We start from the raw sequence: 20,326 nt of genomic DNA, 5'->3' as shown, positions 1-20,326 counted from the left end.
TGTACAGATGACGGCTGAAGAAACCTTCTCATCGATTACCTTGGCTTACGAACTTAATTGGTTCCCAGAGAGTGTGTAAGGCGAAAGTGTGTATACCAAAAAAAATTTCCCATAGGAAACCATTAAAATGAGAATAATCCGTTCCCAGGTCCCCATAAAACATAACTTTCTACTTTCTAATTTTCTAAAACGACACAAAATATACCTTATTTTATGTATAATAAATGTGTAATGGTATTCTAATTAAAGAAATAAACTATACAGTATAATAAAGTGGTTTTATTTACCTTTGTGATGGTCGTTGATGGCTTGATGGAATGGAATGGCCGGTTTCCTCAGCATGAAACACTTGATGAGGAACGTCGCCTTCTTCTTTCACCATCTTGAGGAATGATCCCTTGTAGGTGCTTCTCTGCGATAATTTTATCTAGTTCCTCATCAATTGTGTTCTGTGCGGGTTATTTGTGGAGCCTGATTGATGGGATATTTTAACCTTGCAGCCTACACTCTGCCTTTGAACGATCAAAGTTGAGTTCAAATGTCACTGTTTTCTTTCCATTTTGTCACTCTCTCTCTGTCGTCTGCCTGTCTCTTTAAAAGTTTCAACCACCTCCGCTCACTGCTGCCTTCTTGACCAATCACGTGGCTTTAACAGACGACTGGGGGGGAATAGAGGACACAAACAGTCGGCTGCCATTTTGTTGTTAGGCAAACGGGCTCGTTCGCAAATGACACATCACTCATTGTGGCAGCTCCGTGTGTATCCCAAAAAATAGTTTGTATGCCAAGGTAAAATTTTCATAAATTTAATGTTCGTAAACCGAAAGGTTCGTAAGCCAAGGGGTTCGTAAACCGAGGTATCATTGTACTGTACTCTTTTATTTTATTTGCTTTAACTTTATTTACAAAATATGAAGTGGCTTGAATGGCAGATGATACTGGAAACGTAATCATGAACCAAACATTTTATCAGATGCATTAATAGAAAAAATAAAGATAACAAACAAACAAAAATAATTCAGATAGCATCATTGTTATGAAAAAAATTGCATTTTCATCCAAAAAGTCCATTGAAAAAAAATTCTCAAATGAGGAAAATGATGTCATCGGCCACCATGACCTGATTTTCGTCTTGCATGCGCGTCAAAGCGGCGCGAATCTCCGATTCGGTAAAGCGCACCTGACGCTCTTTGTTGACGCCTTCCATTAGCGCTTCCATCTTCACCGACTGGGCGTGAGCGGATTGGAACAAGGCTAGCAGGGACGACTTGAAATCTTTTAGCCTAGCGGGAGAAAACAAAAACAACAAAAAGTCGGCCATTTTTTGGTCAAAAAAGATGGCCGACGGTAGTTTATTTTGTCTTACCTTTCAGAAGAGAGCTCAGCGCCATCTGCTGGTGAGGTGGTATCCATTTGTTCCTCTTCCACATCCTTGGCTTTTTTCACGGGGGCAACCTGAACTGCATGACACAATTGATAACGTGAGCATTGAAAAAAAAAAATACTATAATTGTAGGTAAAAATCGCAAATGTGAAGCTAAATCTTACTGTCGGGAACATCCTGCTCTTCGGTGAAGTCGTACGGACTGTACGGCTCGCTGCCTTGTGACCCGCGGCGCACCCTTTGGGAAGCAAAAATTAGTGTTAGGCGCCATGTTATTAAATTCGGCTCGCGAAAACAAATTAAACTTGTGAAATTGCAGGTTCCTCGAATGGGTTAGCTAGCCAGCTAGCGACCGAACGAGCTCGAGACCGAACAAGATAGCAACCAAACTAGCTAGAAACCAAACTAGCTAGAAACCAAACTAGCTAGAAACCAAACTGGCTAACCAGGCTTTCTATTCAGCTAACTGGCTAATCCCATACATAACAGGTGTCAAAGTTGAGGCCCGGGGGCCGAATCTGGCCCGCCACATCATTTTATTCGGTCAGCGAAAGCAAATCAAACGTATCAAATTCCATTCTCCTTTACCGAGCTAGCTAGCTAGTGACCGAACTAGCTAGCAAGCAAGCAAACAAGTTTGAAACCGAACTAGCTAACCAAGCTTTCTATTCAGCTAACTGGCTAATCGCTTACATCACAGGTGTCAAAGTTAAGGCCCGGCGGGCAAATTTGCTCCTTCACATCATTTCATTCGGTCCGCGAAAGCAAATCAAACTTGTGAATGTCCCTCTACCGAGCTAGCTAGCTAGCAAGCTAGCGACGGAGAGACCTACCTCTTTCTCTGAGATCTCTGCGATTGCTGAGTCGACGCTACCGCCTCTTCATCTTCCTCCTGGTCTGATCCAGAAGTGTGTTCCTTTCTGGAACGCTTCTTTTCTTTCTCGAGAACCTGCGTCAAAGCACACATTTGGATCACGTGTGGTCCATTTTGGGCTACCAGGGTTACGTTCACTCGACGATGGCGCCACCTTCTTGAAGTAAGCGTACTGGACGAGCTCAACCGCAACCTCTGAATCTTCCATTTCCACGACTTTGCTCATGCGGGCTTTGGCGTGAGCTGTGGAGAGACGGATCAGAGTCTCCAGCGTTCGGGCCGTCACCGGGGATGTCTGAGGATGGAAATACGGCAAGTTTTTTCTGTGGGTGAGCAGTGGCAGCCACATGCGTCTGCGTTCACTCAACCCGGAAGCTAGCTAGCTAATAGCTAGTTAATATCTAACTATCTAGACAGATAACTTTATTTATTTTTGTTGACTTTTAAATGTATTTTGCACTTTACTCAGCAACCCCACCGGCCCCACAACTTATTTTCCAGGTGAACCGCTAACCCTGGCAATATCGACTCCCAGCTGCTCCTGGCCCCTCAACCTCGAGTACTCTTCGGCGATATGATTGGCCGCCTCTTCCGTCAGAACCGGCGTCACCCCTTTGGCGATGTGGATGTACTTCCTCATGAATTCTTTGCTCACAATCTTCTCTCTGAAATTAAAGACAGGAAAAGCTGAAAGATACCACGCTACATCTGGACTGTAAACGCAACACAAGGTCAGATTTGATTTATTTAGCTGTCAATCACAAAGCAGATGAGCTTACTTCTTTTTTTTATGTCCGTGCAGCAGGTTGTTGTGCTTCTCGTAGACCTGCAGCTCCTCCTGTTCCTCCGCCACAACATCCGGATCATCGGTGGCAAGGACGTCAACCGAGCCACCCAGAGCCATCGCTAAAAAAAAAAGTGTTTTTTTAAGTTAGCGGCATGTTACTTTCTTGGCAGAAGTTCCACCATTCCACCATGACGTCCTTGATCCACTGCTGAAAAGGATGTTTTGATCCTCTGCTCTTTCGTCTAGAACTGCTTCGTGTCACAAAGTGGGTACAGCAAGTGCTGAAGAATGTCTCTTTGTCTTGTCATATTATTTGTTATTTAGTTTATTTGTTCTTTTAATAATAATAATAATACATTTCATTTATAAGCGCCTTTCAAAACTCTCAAGGTCACTTTACAGTCACAGGATACATTTTTTCTGTAGGTGAGCAGCGGCAGCCACACGCGCCAGCGTTCACTCAACATGGAAGTAATTTAAATATATAGTAAGCTAGCTCACTAGCTAATAGATAGCTAATAGCTAGCTAGATAGTTCACTCAACCCGGAAGTACTTCAAATAGATAGTAAGCTAGTTTGCGAGCTAATAGCTAGCTCGATAGATAGCCAGCTAGATAGTTGAAGTAATTCAAATACATAGTAAGCTAGCTCTCTAGCTAATAGATAGCTAGATAGTTCACTCAACCCGGAAGTAATTCAAATACATAGTAAGCTAGCTCTCTAGCTAATAGATAGCTAATAGCTAGCTAGATATCGAGCTAGATAGTTCATTCAACCCGGAAGTAATTCAAATCGATAGTAAGCTAGCTCTGCTAGCTAATAGCTAGATAGATAGATAGCCAGCTAGATAGCAAATAGAGAGCTTTTGACTTCAAGATGGCGCTACAAGAGTGGCTGCCTTTCCAGCAGCTCCTGTTTTTTCTTTTTCTACTTCTTTCTTTCCTTTCCTCACTTTGCTGCTGTGAAATGTAAACGTCTCCACTGCGAGACGAATAACGGTACATCCCATCCAATCCAAGTCGAGTACCTGCGCCCTCCGCCTCACGCGGATCCCGATAGCGGTGCATCCGCAGGACGTGGTCCGAGATCTCGCGGTCGTGTTCGGGGTCCATCTGGTCCAGTACGATGAAGAGAAGGTCGAAACGCGACAGCAAAGAATCCTGCAGTCCGATGTTCTCCATGGGGGTTTTGTACTGGTTGTACTAGGAGGCCATCAAGAACGTACGGTGAGCACGACCCGGCGTGGTGATTGACGATGGTTCTTCTGGTAACTCACCCGGCCGTAGACGGGGTTGGCGGCCGCCAAAACGGAGCAGCGGGCGTTGAGGCGGGCGTGGATGCCCGCTTTGGCGATGGTCACCCGACCCTGTTCCATCACCTCGTGGATGGCCGTGCGATCCATGTCGGACATTTTGTCAAACTCGTCGATGCACACCACGCCGCGATCGGCTAGCACCATGGCGCCGGCCTCCAGCCGCCGCTCACCTTCAGGCACAAAAAAAAAAAAAGATTAATCAATCGATCTGATTGGACGGGAAAAGAAAATGGCGGCACTTCCTACCGGTTTCCTGGTCAGTGGTGACAGCGGCGGTCAAGCCCACCCCGGAGGAGCCCCGGCCGGTGGTGGGGATGGCTCTTGGCGCCGTGTGGAGGACGTAACGCAGAAGCTGAGACTTGGCCACGGAAGGGTCACCTAAAAGGTCAGCGTCGATTCAAGTTAGTTGGAGAAAATGACCCCTGACCCCCCCTGAGCGGCGGCGGCCATACGCGCCAGCGTTCACTCAACCAGGAAGTAACTCAAACATAGAAAGCTAGCTATCTAGCTAATAGATAGATAATAGCTAGCTAATATAGAGCTCGCTAGATAGTTAGCTAGCCAGCCAAATAGCGATAAAGATTATGTTGTATATATTATTTTAATTAATATTAATATTTGGTATTAATGACAAATGTGAATCCAGTGTATACTCATAAGGTACTTTTGCTAGCTGGGTTAAATTTGCTGGCTGGCTATCCAGCTATCTCGCTAGCTAGCTATTTGCCATCTAGCTCCCTATCTATTAGCTATATGGCTATCTAGCTGGATGGCTTGCTATCTAGCTAGCTTTATATCTATTTGAATAACTTCCATGGTTGAGTGAACGCTGGCGCGTGTGGCTGCCACTGCTCACCCACAGAAAAACTGTTCCTGCGACTGTAAAGTGACCTTGAGAGTTTTGAAATGCGCTTACAAATGATACGGATTATTATAATTATTATGTACGTATTACATTGTATTTTGGACATCCGCCCCCATTTCAAGCTCATATAACTCCAGACCCATATAACTTAGGAAATAACTTGATATAATTAAAAAAAATGTTGATACCGATGAGCAGGATATTGATGTCTCCTCTGATCCTGGAACCGTTTTCCAGAACCTTCTCCACGCCGCCGAGCAACATGCAGAGAATGGCTTTCTTGATGTACTCGTGACCGTGAATGCTGGGAGCCAGCGAGCGAGACAGCTGATCGAAAACGTTCTAAGGTAAATCATTAAAAAAACACACGTTGTTCATCAAAAAAAAAACAGGTGGGAAATAGTTTATAAAAAAAAATCTTCCGCCAAACGTATCGTCACGACGTCTCACCACCGAGCGACTGCGACAAAAGTTTCGAATTTTGCTGATGTCCTCGGCGCTGAAGGATGGCGACGTTTCCTTGCTCATTTGCTTGATATGACAGGCGATCATGATAGTCCTGCAATGAAATTACAAAAAAAAAGTCAATGATTATAAATTCAGGCGTTAGCGTTCGGGTGTCAAAGTCAAGGCCCGTCAAAGCCAGCAAACGCCGTTCCAATTAGCAGCAATGGTGTCAAACACGAGGCCTGAGGGCCAAATCTGGCCCGACACATCATTTTATTCGGCCCGCGAAAGCAAATCACACTTCCGGGATGCTTGCTAAAGTCTCCAAAAATAATTACAATTGCCGTATGTAAACCACTATATCAGTCATAATAATAATAATAATAATACATTTCATTTATAAGCGCTTTTTAAGGCCACTTTAAAATCGTGTTCATTATTATTAATTTCAAATTTGAAAAAAAGCTGGCTAGCTATTAGCTGTCTGGCTATCTGGCTATGTATTCATGTATGTAGCTATTTATTGGCTATATATTGGCTAGCTGGATAGCTATTAGCTGTCTAGCTAGCTATAATCTGTCTAGCTGGCTGGCTGTTAGCTTGCTAGCTGTCTAGCTGGCTGGCTGTTAGATGTCTGGCTGTGTAGCTGTCTAGCTGGCTGGCTGTTCGCTGGCTATCCATTAGCTAGGTGGCTAGCTGTTAGCTGTCAGCTATCTGGCTGTAAGCTGTCGTCTATCTGGCTATCCGCTATTTATTTGCTATCCATTAGCTAGCTTTCTATCTATTTGAGTTTGAACTGCAAAAAAAAATAGATTTTGACACCCTTTGGTGACATGCAAACGTGTCAAAACAAAATGAATGCTAGCAACAAAAAAAAATCACCTAAAGGTCCCAGAAGTGAAGCCTCCCTTTTTCCCAGGCAGGCAACGGTACGTCCCGACGACCTGCACCCGATCTCCCGGTTTGACCACGTCCACCAGGTCGTTGTCCAGAATGATGTCCACAGAGCGAGGCAACTGCCCCGCGGGGGCTTTCTCCGGCATCTCCTGCACCGTAATAGTCTGGTGGTCCTTATACACGGATAGACCGAACTCCGTTTCCAGGGGGTTGTTCTCCTCGTCCTATCAGAGGGTTGATCGGTGATCAATACGTATGTACCCCCCCCCCCTTGAATGATCAAAGTATTTGATACCTTTGTGGGGTAGATGGAATTAGAAGGAAACGCATCCAGGGAGGTCATGTCAGTGTACTTGCGCTCCATTGTTTTGTTTGTGGCGGGGCAGTAGTGGACGCTGCGGACCACTTTGGGACGCACGAGAGAACCTGAGGAAAATCAAAGCGGGATTAGCATCAAAAGCAAACAAAAAATGCATCAAACATGATGGATCTCGTTGCTATATATTCGCTATCTAACTAGCTAGCTAGCTATCTATTAGCTATCCAATAGATAGAAGAAGATGATGATGACGAAGATGATGAAGGAGAAGATTATGATGATGATGAAGATGATGGAGATGAAGATGATGAAGATGATGAAGAAGATGATGAAAATGAAGAAGATGATGAAAATGAAGATGATGAAGAAGATGAACGTGATGAAGATGAAGAAGATGATGAAAATGAAGAAGATGAAGATGATGAAGAAGAAGATGAATATGATGATGAAGATGAAGAAGAACACGATGAAGAAGATGAAGAAGAACATGATGAAGATGATGAAGAAGATGAAGATGATGAAGAAGAAGAAGATGAAGATGATGAAGAAGAAGAACGTGATGACGATGAAGAAGAAGAACGTGATGACGATGAAGAAGATGATGAAAATGAAGAAGAAGAACGTGATGACGATGAAGATGATGATGAAGATGAAGAAGAAGAAGAACGTGATGAAGATGATGAAAAGGAAGAAGAAGATGAAGACGATGAAGAAGAAGATGATGAAAATGAAGAAGAAGATGAATATGATGATGAAGAAGAAGATGAATATGATGATGAAGAAGAAGAACATGATGAAGATGAAGAACATGAAGAAGATTATTATGAAGATGAAGAACATGAAGAAGATGAAGATGATGAAGATGATGAAGAAGAACGTGATGAAGATGAAGATGAAGAAGAAGAACATGATGAAGAAGAAGATGATGAAGAAGAAGAACATGATGAAGAAGAAGATGAAGATGAAGATAATGATATCCAATTTTTTTTTTAAAAAAACTCACATTTTGTGATGATCCCCTCCACACAGACCATGCTGCCCAGCAGCCTGGACGTCAACGTCCTGGGGGTGACATGCTTGGAACCGAAGCTTCCCTCCAGGCCGATATTGAACTCCTCGTACTGTTTGGCGTAGGTGGCATCCACCGAAGCCACCTGGTCCTTCAGGGCCAACTGGAAGGCCATCAGCTCTTCGAAAGCATTGTTCATCAACCTGAGAGAGACATCTCCCGTTTGAGCTTCAACGCAAATCCATCAGGAAAAAGGACGACGTGAAATGTTTTAAAGGTAAGGGAAAAATACGCTTTTTTTGTCTTACTTGGCAGCTCGCATGTCGTTGTGTCTTCTCAGGTCGTTAATGTTGACGATGAGACGAGACTTGTTCTCACTGATCATGTTACGGACTTTGTTCTGGTAAATGCCTTGGTCTTGCTGAAATAGCAAGAAAAGTTCACATTTTTAGGTTCATCACAAATTATAGCCACCCTGCCACCCACCCCCCCAAAAAATAATCAAGAAAACACATTAATATGAGGATCTTTCACACTGTTTAATGTGTATGAAATGAGAGCTATTATCTATATAGCTATCTAGCTAGCTAGCTATTAGCTTAATAGCTATCTAGCTCATTTGTAACAGACGATAAGGGGAGAGAATGAACTTAACACAACTAGCAATCTAGCTAGCTATCTATTAGCCAGCTGGCTTTATATCTATTTGAGTTACTTCCAGGTTGAGTGAACGCTGCCGCATGTGACTGCCGCTGCTCACCCACAGAAAAACTTATCATGTGACTGTGAAGTGAAAGTTTTGACAGGTGCTTATGAATGAAATGTATTATTATTATTATTAAAACCTGCAAATCATACATGACCAAAATTCGTATGCCCAATCCCTGAAAATATCAACGCTAATAATACTACAACTACTACTACTACTACTACGAATACTACTAATACGAATACTTTTCATTTATAAGCCTCAATGCCTGGCATTTAATGGACATTAAGATCTCCGGCAACATACTTTGTTGACCACAATACTAACAATTTATAAAGCAACCTTTGACACAATACAGATAGTTCATTTGTAACGTGAAACAAAAGAAAATGTAAAAAAAAATACATGTTTTTATACTAATTGAATGTATAAATAAACAAAAATGCATCAATCCATTTTGAGACGATCGTTATTATATGTGCATGTCAAATGTTGATAATAGATCGCAGTTTGCTTCCATGAAGCAACATTCTACTTTTTCCACACTCACGCGAAACGTCGTAGATTGTTCCTCACTTTTTTGGTGTAATAATGGGAGGAAAAAAAAGACGCACGCTTTCATTTTGCAGACAATAACTTCATCATATAATGAAACTTACATCATCGTCCAGAAAGTCTAGATAATCCCTCTGGGCCTCTCTCATCGTGCGATCATCTTCACCGTCGGTAGCCATAACGAAAGAGTTTGTTTCAATTCAACGGGAAAAAGTGTGTAATAAACGCGAAACAGCACAAAGATAAGCGTCCGTCGTCCACCCGCGTAAAGAAGCCTTTTCGCGCCAAGGCGTCCTGACGTCGAAAGAACGAACGACGCAATTGGTAAATAAAGTTCCGGGTTCTTCGTGCGCTTCATACAGATATCCAATGAAAGGCCAATTTGTGTTCACGTGACTCAGCCCATGAAGAACTCCCGCGAAAACACAGCCGGCAGAATGTTGACAATTTCTGTGTTGTCCGGGAGATGGCGACATAAACAGCTTTATTCATAGTTGTATTAAGTTCATCCTGTCTACTTGATATCTAATTTAAAACAGATTCTTATCTTACAGACAGTGTATTGTCGGTGTTCAAATACCTGACGAAGGCGGAAGTAGACGCCGAAACATGTCAGGTATTTGAACACCGACAATACACTGTCTGTAAGATAAGAATCTGTTTTAAATTAGTTTTATTCATTTTCATGTAATGAACGATGGTCACCGCACTACATCGATTTCCAATTGAGTTTGACAACTGCGAAGATAATATCGCGTCATAAATCGCAATTCCCCAAATCAGTGGGAGGGATTAATATTTGCTGAAATGTTCTTTCTACGTGTTTTCGGTAGATGCCTGTGTTTTATCTGCGCCGATAGCGAATTTCCAGCGCTCCAGGCGAATGAATGTAAACAACAAAGATGGCTGATCGGTATCATTTACTTTTGCCATGTGGAGGTCGCAGTCTAATGACGTCAGATTATACTAAGTAAGTGAAATCGGGTTCTTCTTTTCCCCCCTCGACTCTAGACTTAAACCGCCCAGTTTAATCGGCGTCGCCGTGCACCGTCCTCGTTCCACTTTCCCGGAATGCCGCATTTAACGCCTCTTCTTGCAAAGACGTGCAATTGTTGGGAGGACGGTTGCCATCTACCCATTCAGGTGCGATCAGATCATTATTTGTTGTTTGAATTTGTTGAAAATCGACAATATCGAACTTGTTTTGAACGGTGCATGCTGCATAGTTTTTTAATATGGATTATAGAGATCTTAAACCAATACTTGTCAAATGTTTTGAATAGCCATCAAGTGTAGAAAGCAGAAACTGCACATGGCTCCTTTCTGACTATTGCTATGGTGCATATTTTACCCTACTGACAGAAGTAGATTAGATTGTTTTGCGCATATCTCGAGGCGATACTACTGGTTTAACTGCATAATTTCTTTCCTGGCGAGATTTGGGAAGGAATGTCACTGCAATTGTCACTTGTTGTCACATTCAATGGATAAATAAGTGAATGAACGAATGAATGAATGAACGAATGAAGACATTGATTAAAAAAAAATGAATCAAGAAAGGGACAAAGAAATGGAAAAAGAAATAAATAACTGGGTAAATAAATGGATAAATAAACATATAAATAAAGGAATAAGTAAATGAATAAATAAAAAATAAATTGATCAATCAATACATAAATAAATAATTTGATAAATAAATAACTGGGTAAATAAATGGATTAAGCATAAATAAACAAATACATAAATAATACATAAATAATAAATAGATAAATAAGTAAGTAAATAAATAAATCGATACATGAAATAAATGGATAAATAATAAATAAACAAGTAAATAAATGAATAAATAAATGGATAGAAAATAAATGGGTAAATAAAGTGATTAATAAATGGATAAATAAGTAAATAATTGAGGAAATAAATAAATGGATATAGATGTATTAATAAAATGGATAGATAAATAAATATAGAACTGGGTAATTAAATGGATGAAGAAATAAATAAGTTAATACATGAGTAACTAAATACATGGATAAATAAACAAATGGGTAAATAGATGAATAAATAAATAGACAAACAGACAAATAAATAGATAAATAATAAATAAAAATGGTGAAATTGACAGGCGGAATGAGGCCTGTGAGCCAAAATGTGCGCCTTGATATCACACGCCGTCATCTAGCCTTAGCAAACAAAACATCTCTGTCATCGACGTTGTTGGAATTTAGTAGTTTGTCTACAACTTGAGATGACCAAACGAGATATCCCAAAATATCAACGCTCGGTCGTATTTTGTAAACGTTGTAAGCGGCGTGAAAGTAGAATGCGGTTGATTGTTGACTTAAGTCTTGGTCTACCTTGAACTTGGCGCACCTCAAACTAGCAAGGGCGTGTCTGTCTGTACCGGTAAGAGGCTCATTATCCTATCCTATGACTCAACAAAAGAACAATGCTTGGGGTTTCCGTTTTGGACTCAAATCTTACTTTGCTCAAGAAACATATAGATAGCTAGCATGATGGAAGTATTTGCAGTGATTTTGGTTGAACACGAAGCCTAAGTACGACATTGGTCTAGCAAAGCCAGCAAACGCCGTTCCAATTAGCAGCAACGGTGTCAAACCCGAGGCCCGAGGGCCAAATCTGGCCCGCGACATCATTTTATTTGGCCCGTGAAGGGAAGTCGTGTGGGTAAAAATCATGTAACACTCCTGACTGCCTACAGGGTATGAATGAGGCCTTATAAAATTTGATTTTAAGAATCAAACGTCCATTTGGATTCGATAGGTTAACCTTAATTAGCCTCACAGTGAAAAACATTTACATTTCACTGTAGAAAAGTGATAAAAGTAAGAGGAAAAGAAGAAGTAGAAAAACAAAACACAGGAGCTGCTGTAAAGGCAGCTAGTCTCACAGCGCCATCTTGATGTCAAAAAACAAAAACAATCATTCAATCTTAAGCACTTTTCTGCACCCTTTGTTTGATGAAGCAGTTCTAGATGAAAGAGTACAGGACCAAAGCGTCCTTTTCACCAGTGGATCAGGGCAGTCACAGTGAAATGTGCACATATGCTACAAGCTAAATGTTGAAAGCAAACCTGAAGCTGTAGCATCCATTTACGAAAATAGATTGCCTCAGATCTCCTGTCCAACATGAATCCGCTTCAATTCCAAGTCGCGACAATTCCACATATTGACCCTAACCCTAACGTGTCAATTACATCAGAATCAGAATCAGAATCATCTTTATTGCCAAGTATGTAGAACACACAAGGAATTTGTTTCCGGTAGAACACGCTGCACTAGTATCGTTGTCATAATAGCAAAGAGGAATATACAGCTATGTGGCAGTGGACTTGTCTGTGAGGACAGTTTCGACAAAGCCCGATGGACGTAAATCCGCGTCAATTCCAAGCCGCGACAGTTCCACATAATCAGCCTAACCCTAACGTGTCAATTACATAATTACAAAAAGGAATGTACAGTTATATGGCGGTGGACTTTTCTGTGAGGACAGTTTCGACAAAGCCAGATGGATGTAAATCCGCTTCAATTCCAAGCGGCGACGCGACTTTCCCAGGCTGCTGGGAATTTGATTTGCCATTGTGTACATAAATAACATAAGCTGTCATACAGTCCATACGGATCAAATACATCTGGATCGGATATGGAAGGCTACGCAATATGGTCCGATTTAAATGCCAGGTTGAACCGCAATGCTTGGAATGCGCAAGGTATGTGGCAGGTGCTAAAAGAGGCGTTGCCGCTTCTGGGCTCCCGAGCGGGCACCTCCTTGATGACAGGCGGGGACGCCAAACAAAAGGAATCCCTCCTGCCCGTCGTAGCCCAGCCAGATTGTGACACGAGCTGAATGAGAGGCAGCAGTTGGTCACACCGGCAGTGAGTCAAGCAGCACATACTGGTGAGTTGCCATTTTGTTTTTTCTTTTGCTCCCACTTTAATACCATTTTTATGTATTTTTTATTTGGCTCAATGGCGGTCAGACCGTTTCCTGTTTGAACTTCCCTCCCAGAGCGCCCTTCCGTCATGGCCCCCATTGCGATGTTTGAGATGCTGTCGTCTTTTTCGTCCGCTGAAGTGGGCGTCATCTCGCTGGTTATTTTCCTCATCCTGAGCATCAGTTTGGTCGCCCTTTGCAATGATTGCCAGAAGTAAGTGGAATTATTGATCGTGAACCCGCCCCCCCCCCCAGCCCCACCTCTCATACCCCATTTCTCGGTTGCTTTGTAGCTAAAAAAAAATAACAATAAAAAAAAACTAGTATTTTTCATCTATTTTAATATTTCCTTTTGAAAATGTGAAGCCTGCCATGAAAGTCAATGACAAAAGTGCGACTTGTCAGACTTGATCGGTGAATTTTCAATGTGGGGGTGTTGCCTGTTCCAAAAAAAGAGAAAGTCGGTGTGATTTGTACGGAAGAGCATGAGGGCCAGGTTGAAATAGATATATATTTTTTAGCAAATTTGCGACTTTAAATGTAGCAAATTTGCGACTTTAAATGTAGCAAATTTGCGACTTTAAATCTAGCAAATGTGTGATTTTAAATCTAGCAAATTTTCCAGTTTGAATGTAGCAAATTTGCCACTTTAAATCTAGCAAATTTGCCCCTTTCAATCTCGCAAATTTGTGACTTTAAATGTAGCAAATTTGCGACTTTAAATGTAGCAAATATGCGACTTTAAATCTAGCAAATATGCGACTTTAAGTCTAGCAAATTTGTGACTTTAAATCTAGCAAATTATCCACTTTAAATCTCGCAAATTTGCCACTTTAAATCTAGTGAATTTGCCACTTTAAATCTAGCAAATTTGTGACTTTAAATCTAGCAAATTTGCGACTTTAAATGTAGCAAATTTGCGACTTTAAATCTAGCAAATTTGCGACTTTAAATGTAGCAAATATGCGACTTTAAATCTAGCAAATATGCGACTTTAAATCTAGCAAATTTGCCACCTTAAATCTAGCAAATTTGCGACTTTAAATCTAGCAAATTTGCGACTTTAAATGTAGCAAATATGCGACTTTAAATCTAGCAAATATGCGACTTTAAATCTAGAAAATTTGCGACTTTAAATCTAGCAAATTTGTGACTTTAAATCTAGCAAATTTGCGACTTTAAATGTAGCAAATTTGCGACTTTAAATCTAGCAAATTTGCGACTTTAAATGTAGCAAATTTGCCACCTTAAATCTAGCAAATTTGCGACTTTAAATCTAGCAAATTTGCGACTTTAAATGTAGCAAATTTGCGACTTTAAATCTAGCAAATTTGCGACTTTAAATGTAGCAAATATGCGACTTTAAATCTAGCAAATTTGTGACTTTAAATCTAGCAAATTTGCGAGTTTGAATCTAGCAAATTTGCCACCTTAAATCTAGCAAATTTGCGACTTTAAATCTAGCAAATTTGCGACTTTAAATGTAGCAAATTTGCGACTTTAAATCTAGCAAATTTGTGACTTTAAATCTAGCAAATTTGCGACTTTAAATCTAGCAAATTTGCCACTTTAAATCTAGCAAATTTGCCACCTTAAATCTAGCAAATTTGCGACTTTAAATCTAGCAAATTTGTGACTTTAAATCTAGCAAATTTGCCACTTTGAATCTAGCAAATTTGCCACTTTCAATCTTGCAAATTTGTGACTTTAAATGTAGCAAATTTGCGAGTTTGTATGTGCATATTTTCCGAACACACCTATCAATGCATCAGTCTTTCCACACCTACCCCCTTGCTGCCAAACATACCAGTGACAAGAGAGGCTCGGTCGGTGTGAGGCGATGAAAATACGCTCTTATCTGCCTTTTAGCGCATTCTTGAAGTTGTTTGTCAGTCAAAATGGAAAGGAAATTGCTTTGGTTAGATCGCCATCAATAGTGATCGTCTTTTTGCATTCAATAAATGTGTGGCGGCCGCTGCTCACAAGCAGGTAAAAAATATCCTGTGACTGTAAAGTGTCCTTGAGAGTTTTGAAAGGCGCTTATAAATGAAATTTATTATTATGATTATATATTTCGAGGAGTCGTTACGATCTCTATCGAACAATGATCGGATTAAAAAAAAGAAACGATTAATCATAGATGATTAATCTCAATGAGGATATAATCGGCAGAAGAAAGATTTAGTATATGAACAAAAGGGGGAGTGGCTTCAATTTTAAAGGGGCGGTGCCAAGTTACGATAATGATTACAGTACCGCATACGTGCTGAAATCAAGACCCGATGGTCGGATTTTAATGTCGCAAATCATGTGTAGCAACTCCGATAACCGTTGCTAAAATCGGTCGTATCGTTTCCTCTGGTCACATGCAATTAATAACGTGGAGATTCGGCAATAACGCCTGTCAATGCTCTCTCGATCAATCGTTGAAATAGCGATTTCAAAAGTAGTAATTTATCAATTTGTTGTGTACCGGTCATAATACGACGAAACCCAAAAAGTAAACATTTATTCTACATTTAACTACAAATTGGTTCGTGATTCAAATCAGTTTGAGACCCCTGCATTAGGGAAAGACATGAAATTAAATTCAAATAAAATAAAATAAAATAAATATACAATTAACAAAATACAATGACAACATTCTATTAAATTAAATACAATACAATACAATGAAATGACATAAAATAAAATAAATGAATTGAATATATAAAATAAATCAAATAAACTAATAAAATAAAATGAAATTAAATTACAAAATTATATAAAATTAAATAAAATTAATTACAATATAATGAAATGACATTAAATGATATAAAATAAATTAAAAACATATATTAAATACATAAAATGAAATAATAAAATACATTAAAATAAAATCAATTAAAATATAACCCAAAAAATAAACAAGCAGACAAATAAATAAATAAATAAATACATAAATAAATACATGAATGAATGAATGAATGAATGAATGAATGAATAGCGAGTAGACCTTTTTTTTCACAGATTCTGTCTAATAATAATGAAGTACAATCGTTTTTTGTTGTTGTTGTTTTTTTTCTCCTTGAATTGACCCGGTTACACGCGGTACACTTGACACGCATTGTCACACCCTTGGAACAAATCCTAACTTTGTTTCTTACCATCTTCAGGGGCTCCGGCAACGCTTACAACGTGAACGGCGCAGCCACGACGGTACGAACTGACTCACTCTTTTTCTTCTTCTTCCTTTGACGTGTCACTCTGAATTCCATTCATGAATCAGCAGCCATTCGACTCAGGAATTGCCACTAGCCCAATTTGCTACGTGTCCGCAAGTGTGAAATTTGGTGCATAGCACGGCTTGAAATAGAGATTTTCTTTAAGGGGCAATTTTACTCAGCGGTTTAGTGATTTGAGAAATATAATTCATCTGTAAATTGTAGAGAATAGATTTATTTTTTACATCAAATGTACACTTACCACTGCACATTTTTTGACATTGGTGTTCGAAATCGTCATTGGTAAATATGACCCAAATGTCCATTCAGATTTTGTCAAAATAAAATAAAATAAATGTACAATGAAATGAAATAAATAAGTTAAATATATTAAATAAATAAAATAATACAATAATAAAAATTAAATAAAATAAACAAACAATCAAATCAAATTAAATTAAATTAAAAACATTACATTAAAAACTATACAATTATATTAAATTAAATACAATTAAATACAATACAATGAAAGGACATTAAATGGCATACAATAACATCAATTAATTAAATATATAAAATAAATAAAATACAATAAAATGACATTAAATTAAAAAATAGAAAATTACAAAATTATATTAAATTAAATACAATACAATACAATGAAATGACAATAAATTACATAAAATAAAATGCATTAATTAAATATATTAAATAAATAAAATAACAGAATTCATTACAATTAAATTAAAATAAAACCCAAAAAACAAACAAACAAATAAATAAACTGATAAATAACCGAATCTAAGTCAAAATACATGTAAAATGGTCGTAAGTCAAAATCCATTCAAAATATTGAATAGCCTCTGGTGCCGTCACACAGTCGATTGCTGTGCGAATGAGATGCTGGCTGGCTGGCCAAAATTATCGTACACGTTGCAGGCCTACTAGCACGTTGCGGTGCTAGGCGTAGAATTAAATTTTTTTAAATAGGGTCTGGAGGTTGGGGTTGTAAGTACAGGTGGTCGTAAGTCGAGCTGGTCGTAAGTTACCTCTACATGAACGATGCCTTCAATGGCACTCAGAAAATCGGAGAAAAAAGTAGTAAAATTGAAAATCTAGAAAGGAAATTACAAAATAAATTCCATGGGGGTGTTTGTTACCATAGACAATTCTGATTCATTTCACTTTACTTTTATTATTCTTTTATCTTTACGACAGGATGGCAGAGGTAAGTTATCGGATGAAATCCGACATTGGGTAAACGACGCCATTTTTTTAAATTAACTTGCTTGCATTCTTTTGCCAATTTTCAGACACAAACTATCCTTCATGGAGGAACCATAAAAACATGCCTACGAGTACTCTGGAGCGATCGGCTAACGCAGCCCACTAAGCCACGCCCCCTCCGCGTACCCCCCCCCCCCCCCTCTCACCCGCTTTGTAATGCTCCTTGACAATAATAACCCGCCATTTTGTTTCAAAGCAGCACCGCTTTTCAAGGGACAGAAATGAGGACAAATTAAACCGTGAACATGCCTTACAAATGAAATTTCCACTGTGTGTGCGTGTATGTGTGTGTGCGCGCGCATGTGTGTGTGTTACTTGTGTTGTGAGGAAACAAATTATTAAGCATCAAATTTGATGACATAAAAAAGGATTTATGCTATCGGGCAATGGTCCCCAACCTTTTTTTGCACCACGGACCGCTTTAATGACAGACAATATTTTCACGGACCGGCGGATAAATACAACAAAATAAAAGATATTGTGTTAATTAAATATAATAATAAACGTGAATCCCTTGTGTATTTTTACACAACTTTATTAGCAGAGTCCTGGTAACATCGCACCAACAACAACATATGTAACATCGTCTCTGCGCCTTATCGCTCTATGGTCACCATGGTCATGTTTAAACGTGCCTTCAAAATAAGATACACCACAAAAACAAGTATAAAGCGCATGAAAAATACAACTCACGACAACTGAATCAATGTGACCTCTTCCCTTCCCTTTTGGGAGACAATGAAACTGTCTTTTTTGCTAGCTTACGGAAGGCTAATTTTAGCGGTATGTATCACATGACCTAGACAAGCGTTTTGACATGCGTCAAGAGTAAGTCATTGACGGATGTAATCTGGTAATTTTTCATTTTTCAAAATAAAACATGGTTCGGACTCCGATAATAAATAAAATAGAAATTATGTAATTTATTTATTCTTTCTGCGCGGCCTGGTACCAAATGACCAAGGGACCGGTACCGGTCCGCGGCCCGGAGGTTGGGGACCTCTGCTATAGGGGACCTGGGCGGCCATTTAAAACAATACTGCAATCTTTTTTTTTTAGGTTCTTCTAATGTTTTTTTTTTTTTTTTGTTGCGCTAACCGTAGAATAAATTGGGTTTTTTTTAGGCTATGTTACACATGTTTGTTTGTCTGAAGAAAAGGGGGGTTGTTTAAATCTTTGGTGCTGCTTTGCTTTCTTTTTAATGGATACAACAGTTTGTATTCTTTTGTGTGAATGTGTTTGTGTATTATATCAAATATTATAATAAATTCTTATTTGATATTCCTTCGTCTCTGTTGATCCAAATGTGGCGATATGCTAACAGCTAACCCGATGCGTGTCTTTTCAGGCTTTGACAAAGTGTTGTCGAAAGCCCTGCTTTTAATTGCAAAACGCTTGGGAGTGGCAAGTTAGCTTGATGAGAGAGAATTCGTAGCGAGGGTGGGGTTGCTATTCTTGCAATGCTACTTTTCATACCATGTGGGGTAGATGTACCGCATTTACTACTCGGCTCAAATGTCGTAATACAACACGCCCAAGTGACAAATTATACTCCCGGCTCATTGGTATGCGGAGCAATTCAGAAATGGCCGCTAGGGGGTGACAGAAACGTTTCTGGGAAAAATAGATGTATTTTTCTGGAGGCCCCAACACCAGTTTTCGAGTTGGGAGCACGCCGGGAACTTCAAGTCAATGCGTCACACGCAATTATCGTGAATGACCAACAAAGGAGGAACGACTGGACGCCATGATTGCTACCCCTTGGCTTTTGAAAACAAGTATCTGCGCTCGTGTAAGTCGCCGCCCACGTCATTACTACCACTTTTCCCCCCCTTTTTATTATCACTACTATTTTTGACTATCTAATTAATTAATTACCTAATTGCAACTTTTTTTGTGTTTTTTTTTTTTAGGCATGGGAACAAAAATGCTGTACAGGTTGGAAATGCTGGCGTAACATTTCATCCCTGTGGATTTTTTTTTTTTGCATAATATCCATTAAATACAGAGGAAATATTCAGGTCAAATTTTTATTTTATTTTATTCATTATTTCATGTTATTTTATTTATTTATTTATTTATTTATTTATTCCATAAAATCAATTAAATACCGGGAAAATATTCAGGTAAAATTTGTATTTTATTCTATTTATTTTATGTTATTCATTTTCCGGCATAACATCAATAAAATACAGAGGAAATGTTCAGGTCAAATTTTCTTTTTATTTTATGTTATTTTGTTTTTATCTTATTTATTTATTTATTTTACTTTAGTAATTTTTGGCATAATATCAATTAAATACAGAGGAAAATATTCAGGTCATTTTTTATGTACTTTATTAATGTTTGGCATAATATCAATTAAATACAGAGGAATATTCAGGTCAAGTTTTTATTGTATTTTTTCAAAACAACAAAACAGCAAATAATAGAAGTAGCAAAATTCCGAGCGTAATAAGACCAAATAAATCTTTCAACACGCCGCTGTTTTGCATGCCATTTACAATCTGCCGTTTTTCCCTCCCTGTTTCTGCTTGGTATGAAACACTGAACGGGTTGGGTTGTTTTTATCCGAGCCGTGACAGAGGCGGAGCGCCGTCCGCCATGCGTAGCAAAGAATGACGGAAAGGCGGAACATGGGCGTGAATTTTGGCACTTGAGACGCTTGAGTTTATAGCAATTGTCAAGGTCCAACAAATATTGTCAACATGACTCTGTCC

The 20,326-nt window shown here is 39.2% G+C and overlaps 1 protein-coding gene and 1 long non-coding RNA gene across 6 annotated transcripts; one reads left to right on the top strand and one right to left on the bottom strand.

The window, feature by feature from the left end:
* Positions 1-858: 858 nt before the first annotated feature.
* Positions 859-9,451, bottom strand: mcm3 (minichromosome maintenance complex component 3). The gene is made up of 17 exons (XM_089021771.1): positions 9,266-9,451; positions 8,206-8,318; positions 7,892-8,100; positions 6,865-6,995; positions 6,555-6,793; positions 5,676-5,784; positions 5,414-5,567; positions 4,607-4,738; positions 4,322-4,530; positions 4,073-4,247; positions 3,038-3,164; positions 2,773-2,923; positions 2,413-2,553; positions 2,218-2,333; positions 1,549-1,622; positions 1,367-1,460; positions 859-1,283 (listed from the first exon to the last, which is right to left on the bottom strand). The coding sequence occupies exons 1-17, from the start codon at positions 9,338-9,340 to the stop codon at positions 1,085-1,087; spliced, it is 2,448 nt and encodes an 815-aa protein (XP_088877897.1). The 5' UTR covers positions 9,341-9,451; the 3' UTR covers positions 859-1,084.
* A 608-nt stretch (positions 9,452-10,059) lies between these two features.
* On the top strand, positions 10,060-18,890 carry LOC148883499 (uncharacterized). Of its 5 annotated transcripts, XR_016118530.1 has the most exons (6): positions 10,060-10,074; positions 10,173-10,304; positions 12,795-13,080; positions 13,192-13,330; positions 16,272-16,314; positions 17,538-18,890. It is a non-coding gene; the product is annotated as an uncharacterized LOC148883499 (long non-coding RNA). The 5 variants fall into 5 exon arrangements; XR_016118531.1 differs by lacking the exon at positions 10,060-10,074 and having other exon boundaries at positions 10,181-10,304; positions 12,893-13,080; XR_016118533.1 differs by lacking the exon at positions 10,060-10,074 and having other exon boundaries at positions 10,290-10,304; positions 12,904-13,080.
* The last annotated feature ends 1,436 nt before the right edge of the window (positions 18,891-20,326 follow it).

This window comes from Hippocampus bargibanti, linkage group LG19 (genome assembly GCF_051943395.1).
Source record: "Hippocampus bargibanti isolate YZ-2025 linkage group LG19, ASM5194339v1, whole genome shotgun sequence".
Lineage (NCBI taxonomy): Eukaryota > Metazoa > Chordata > Actinopteri > Syngnathiformes > Syngnathidae > Hippocampus > Hippocampus bargibanti.
The sequence above is the reverse complement of the archived record's forward strand: the minus strand, read 5'-3'. Positions and strand labels throughout refer to the sequence as shown.

Excerpts from the sequence above, each read along its gene's own strand:
- mcm3 (XM_089021771.1), bottom strand. The coding sequence starts at position 9,340 with ATGGCTACCGACGGTGAAGATGATCGCACGATGAGAGAGGCCCAGAGG. Across the intron at positions 2,924-3,037 it reads CACGGACATAAAAAAAAGAA|AGAGAAGATTGTGAGCAAAG; the intron begins GTAAGCTCATCT and ends CTTTAATTTCAG. Across the intron at positions 1,461-1,548 it reads AGAGCAGGATGTTCCCGACA|TTCAGGTTGCCCCCGTGAAA; the intron begins GTAAGATTTAGC and ends TGTGTCATGCAG.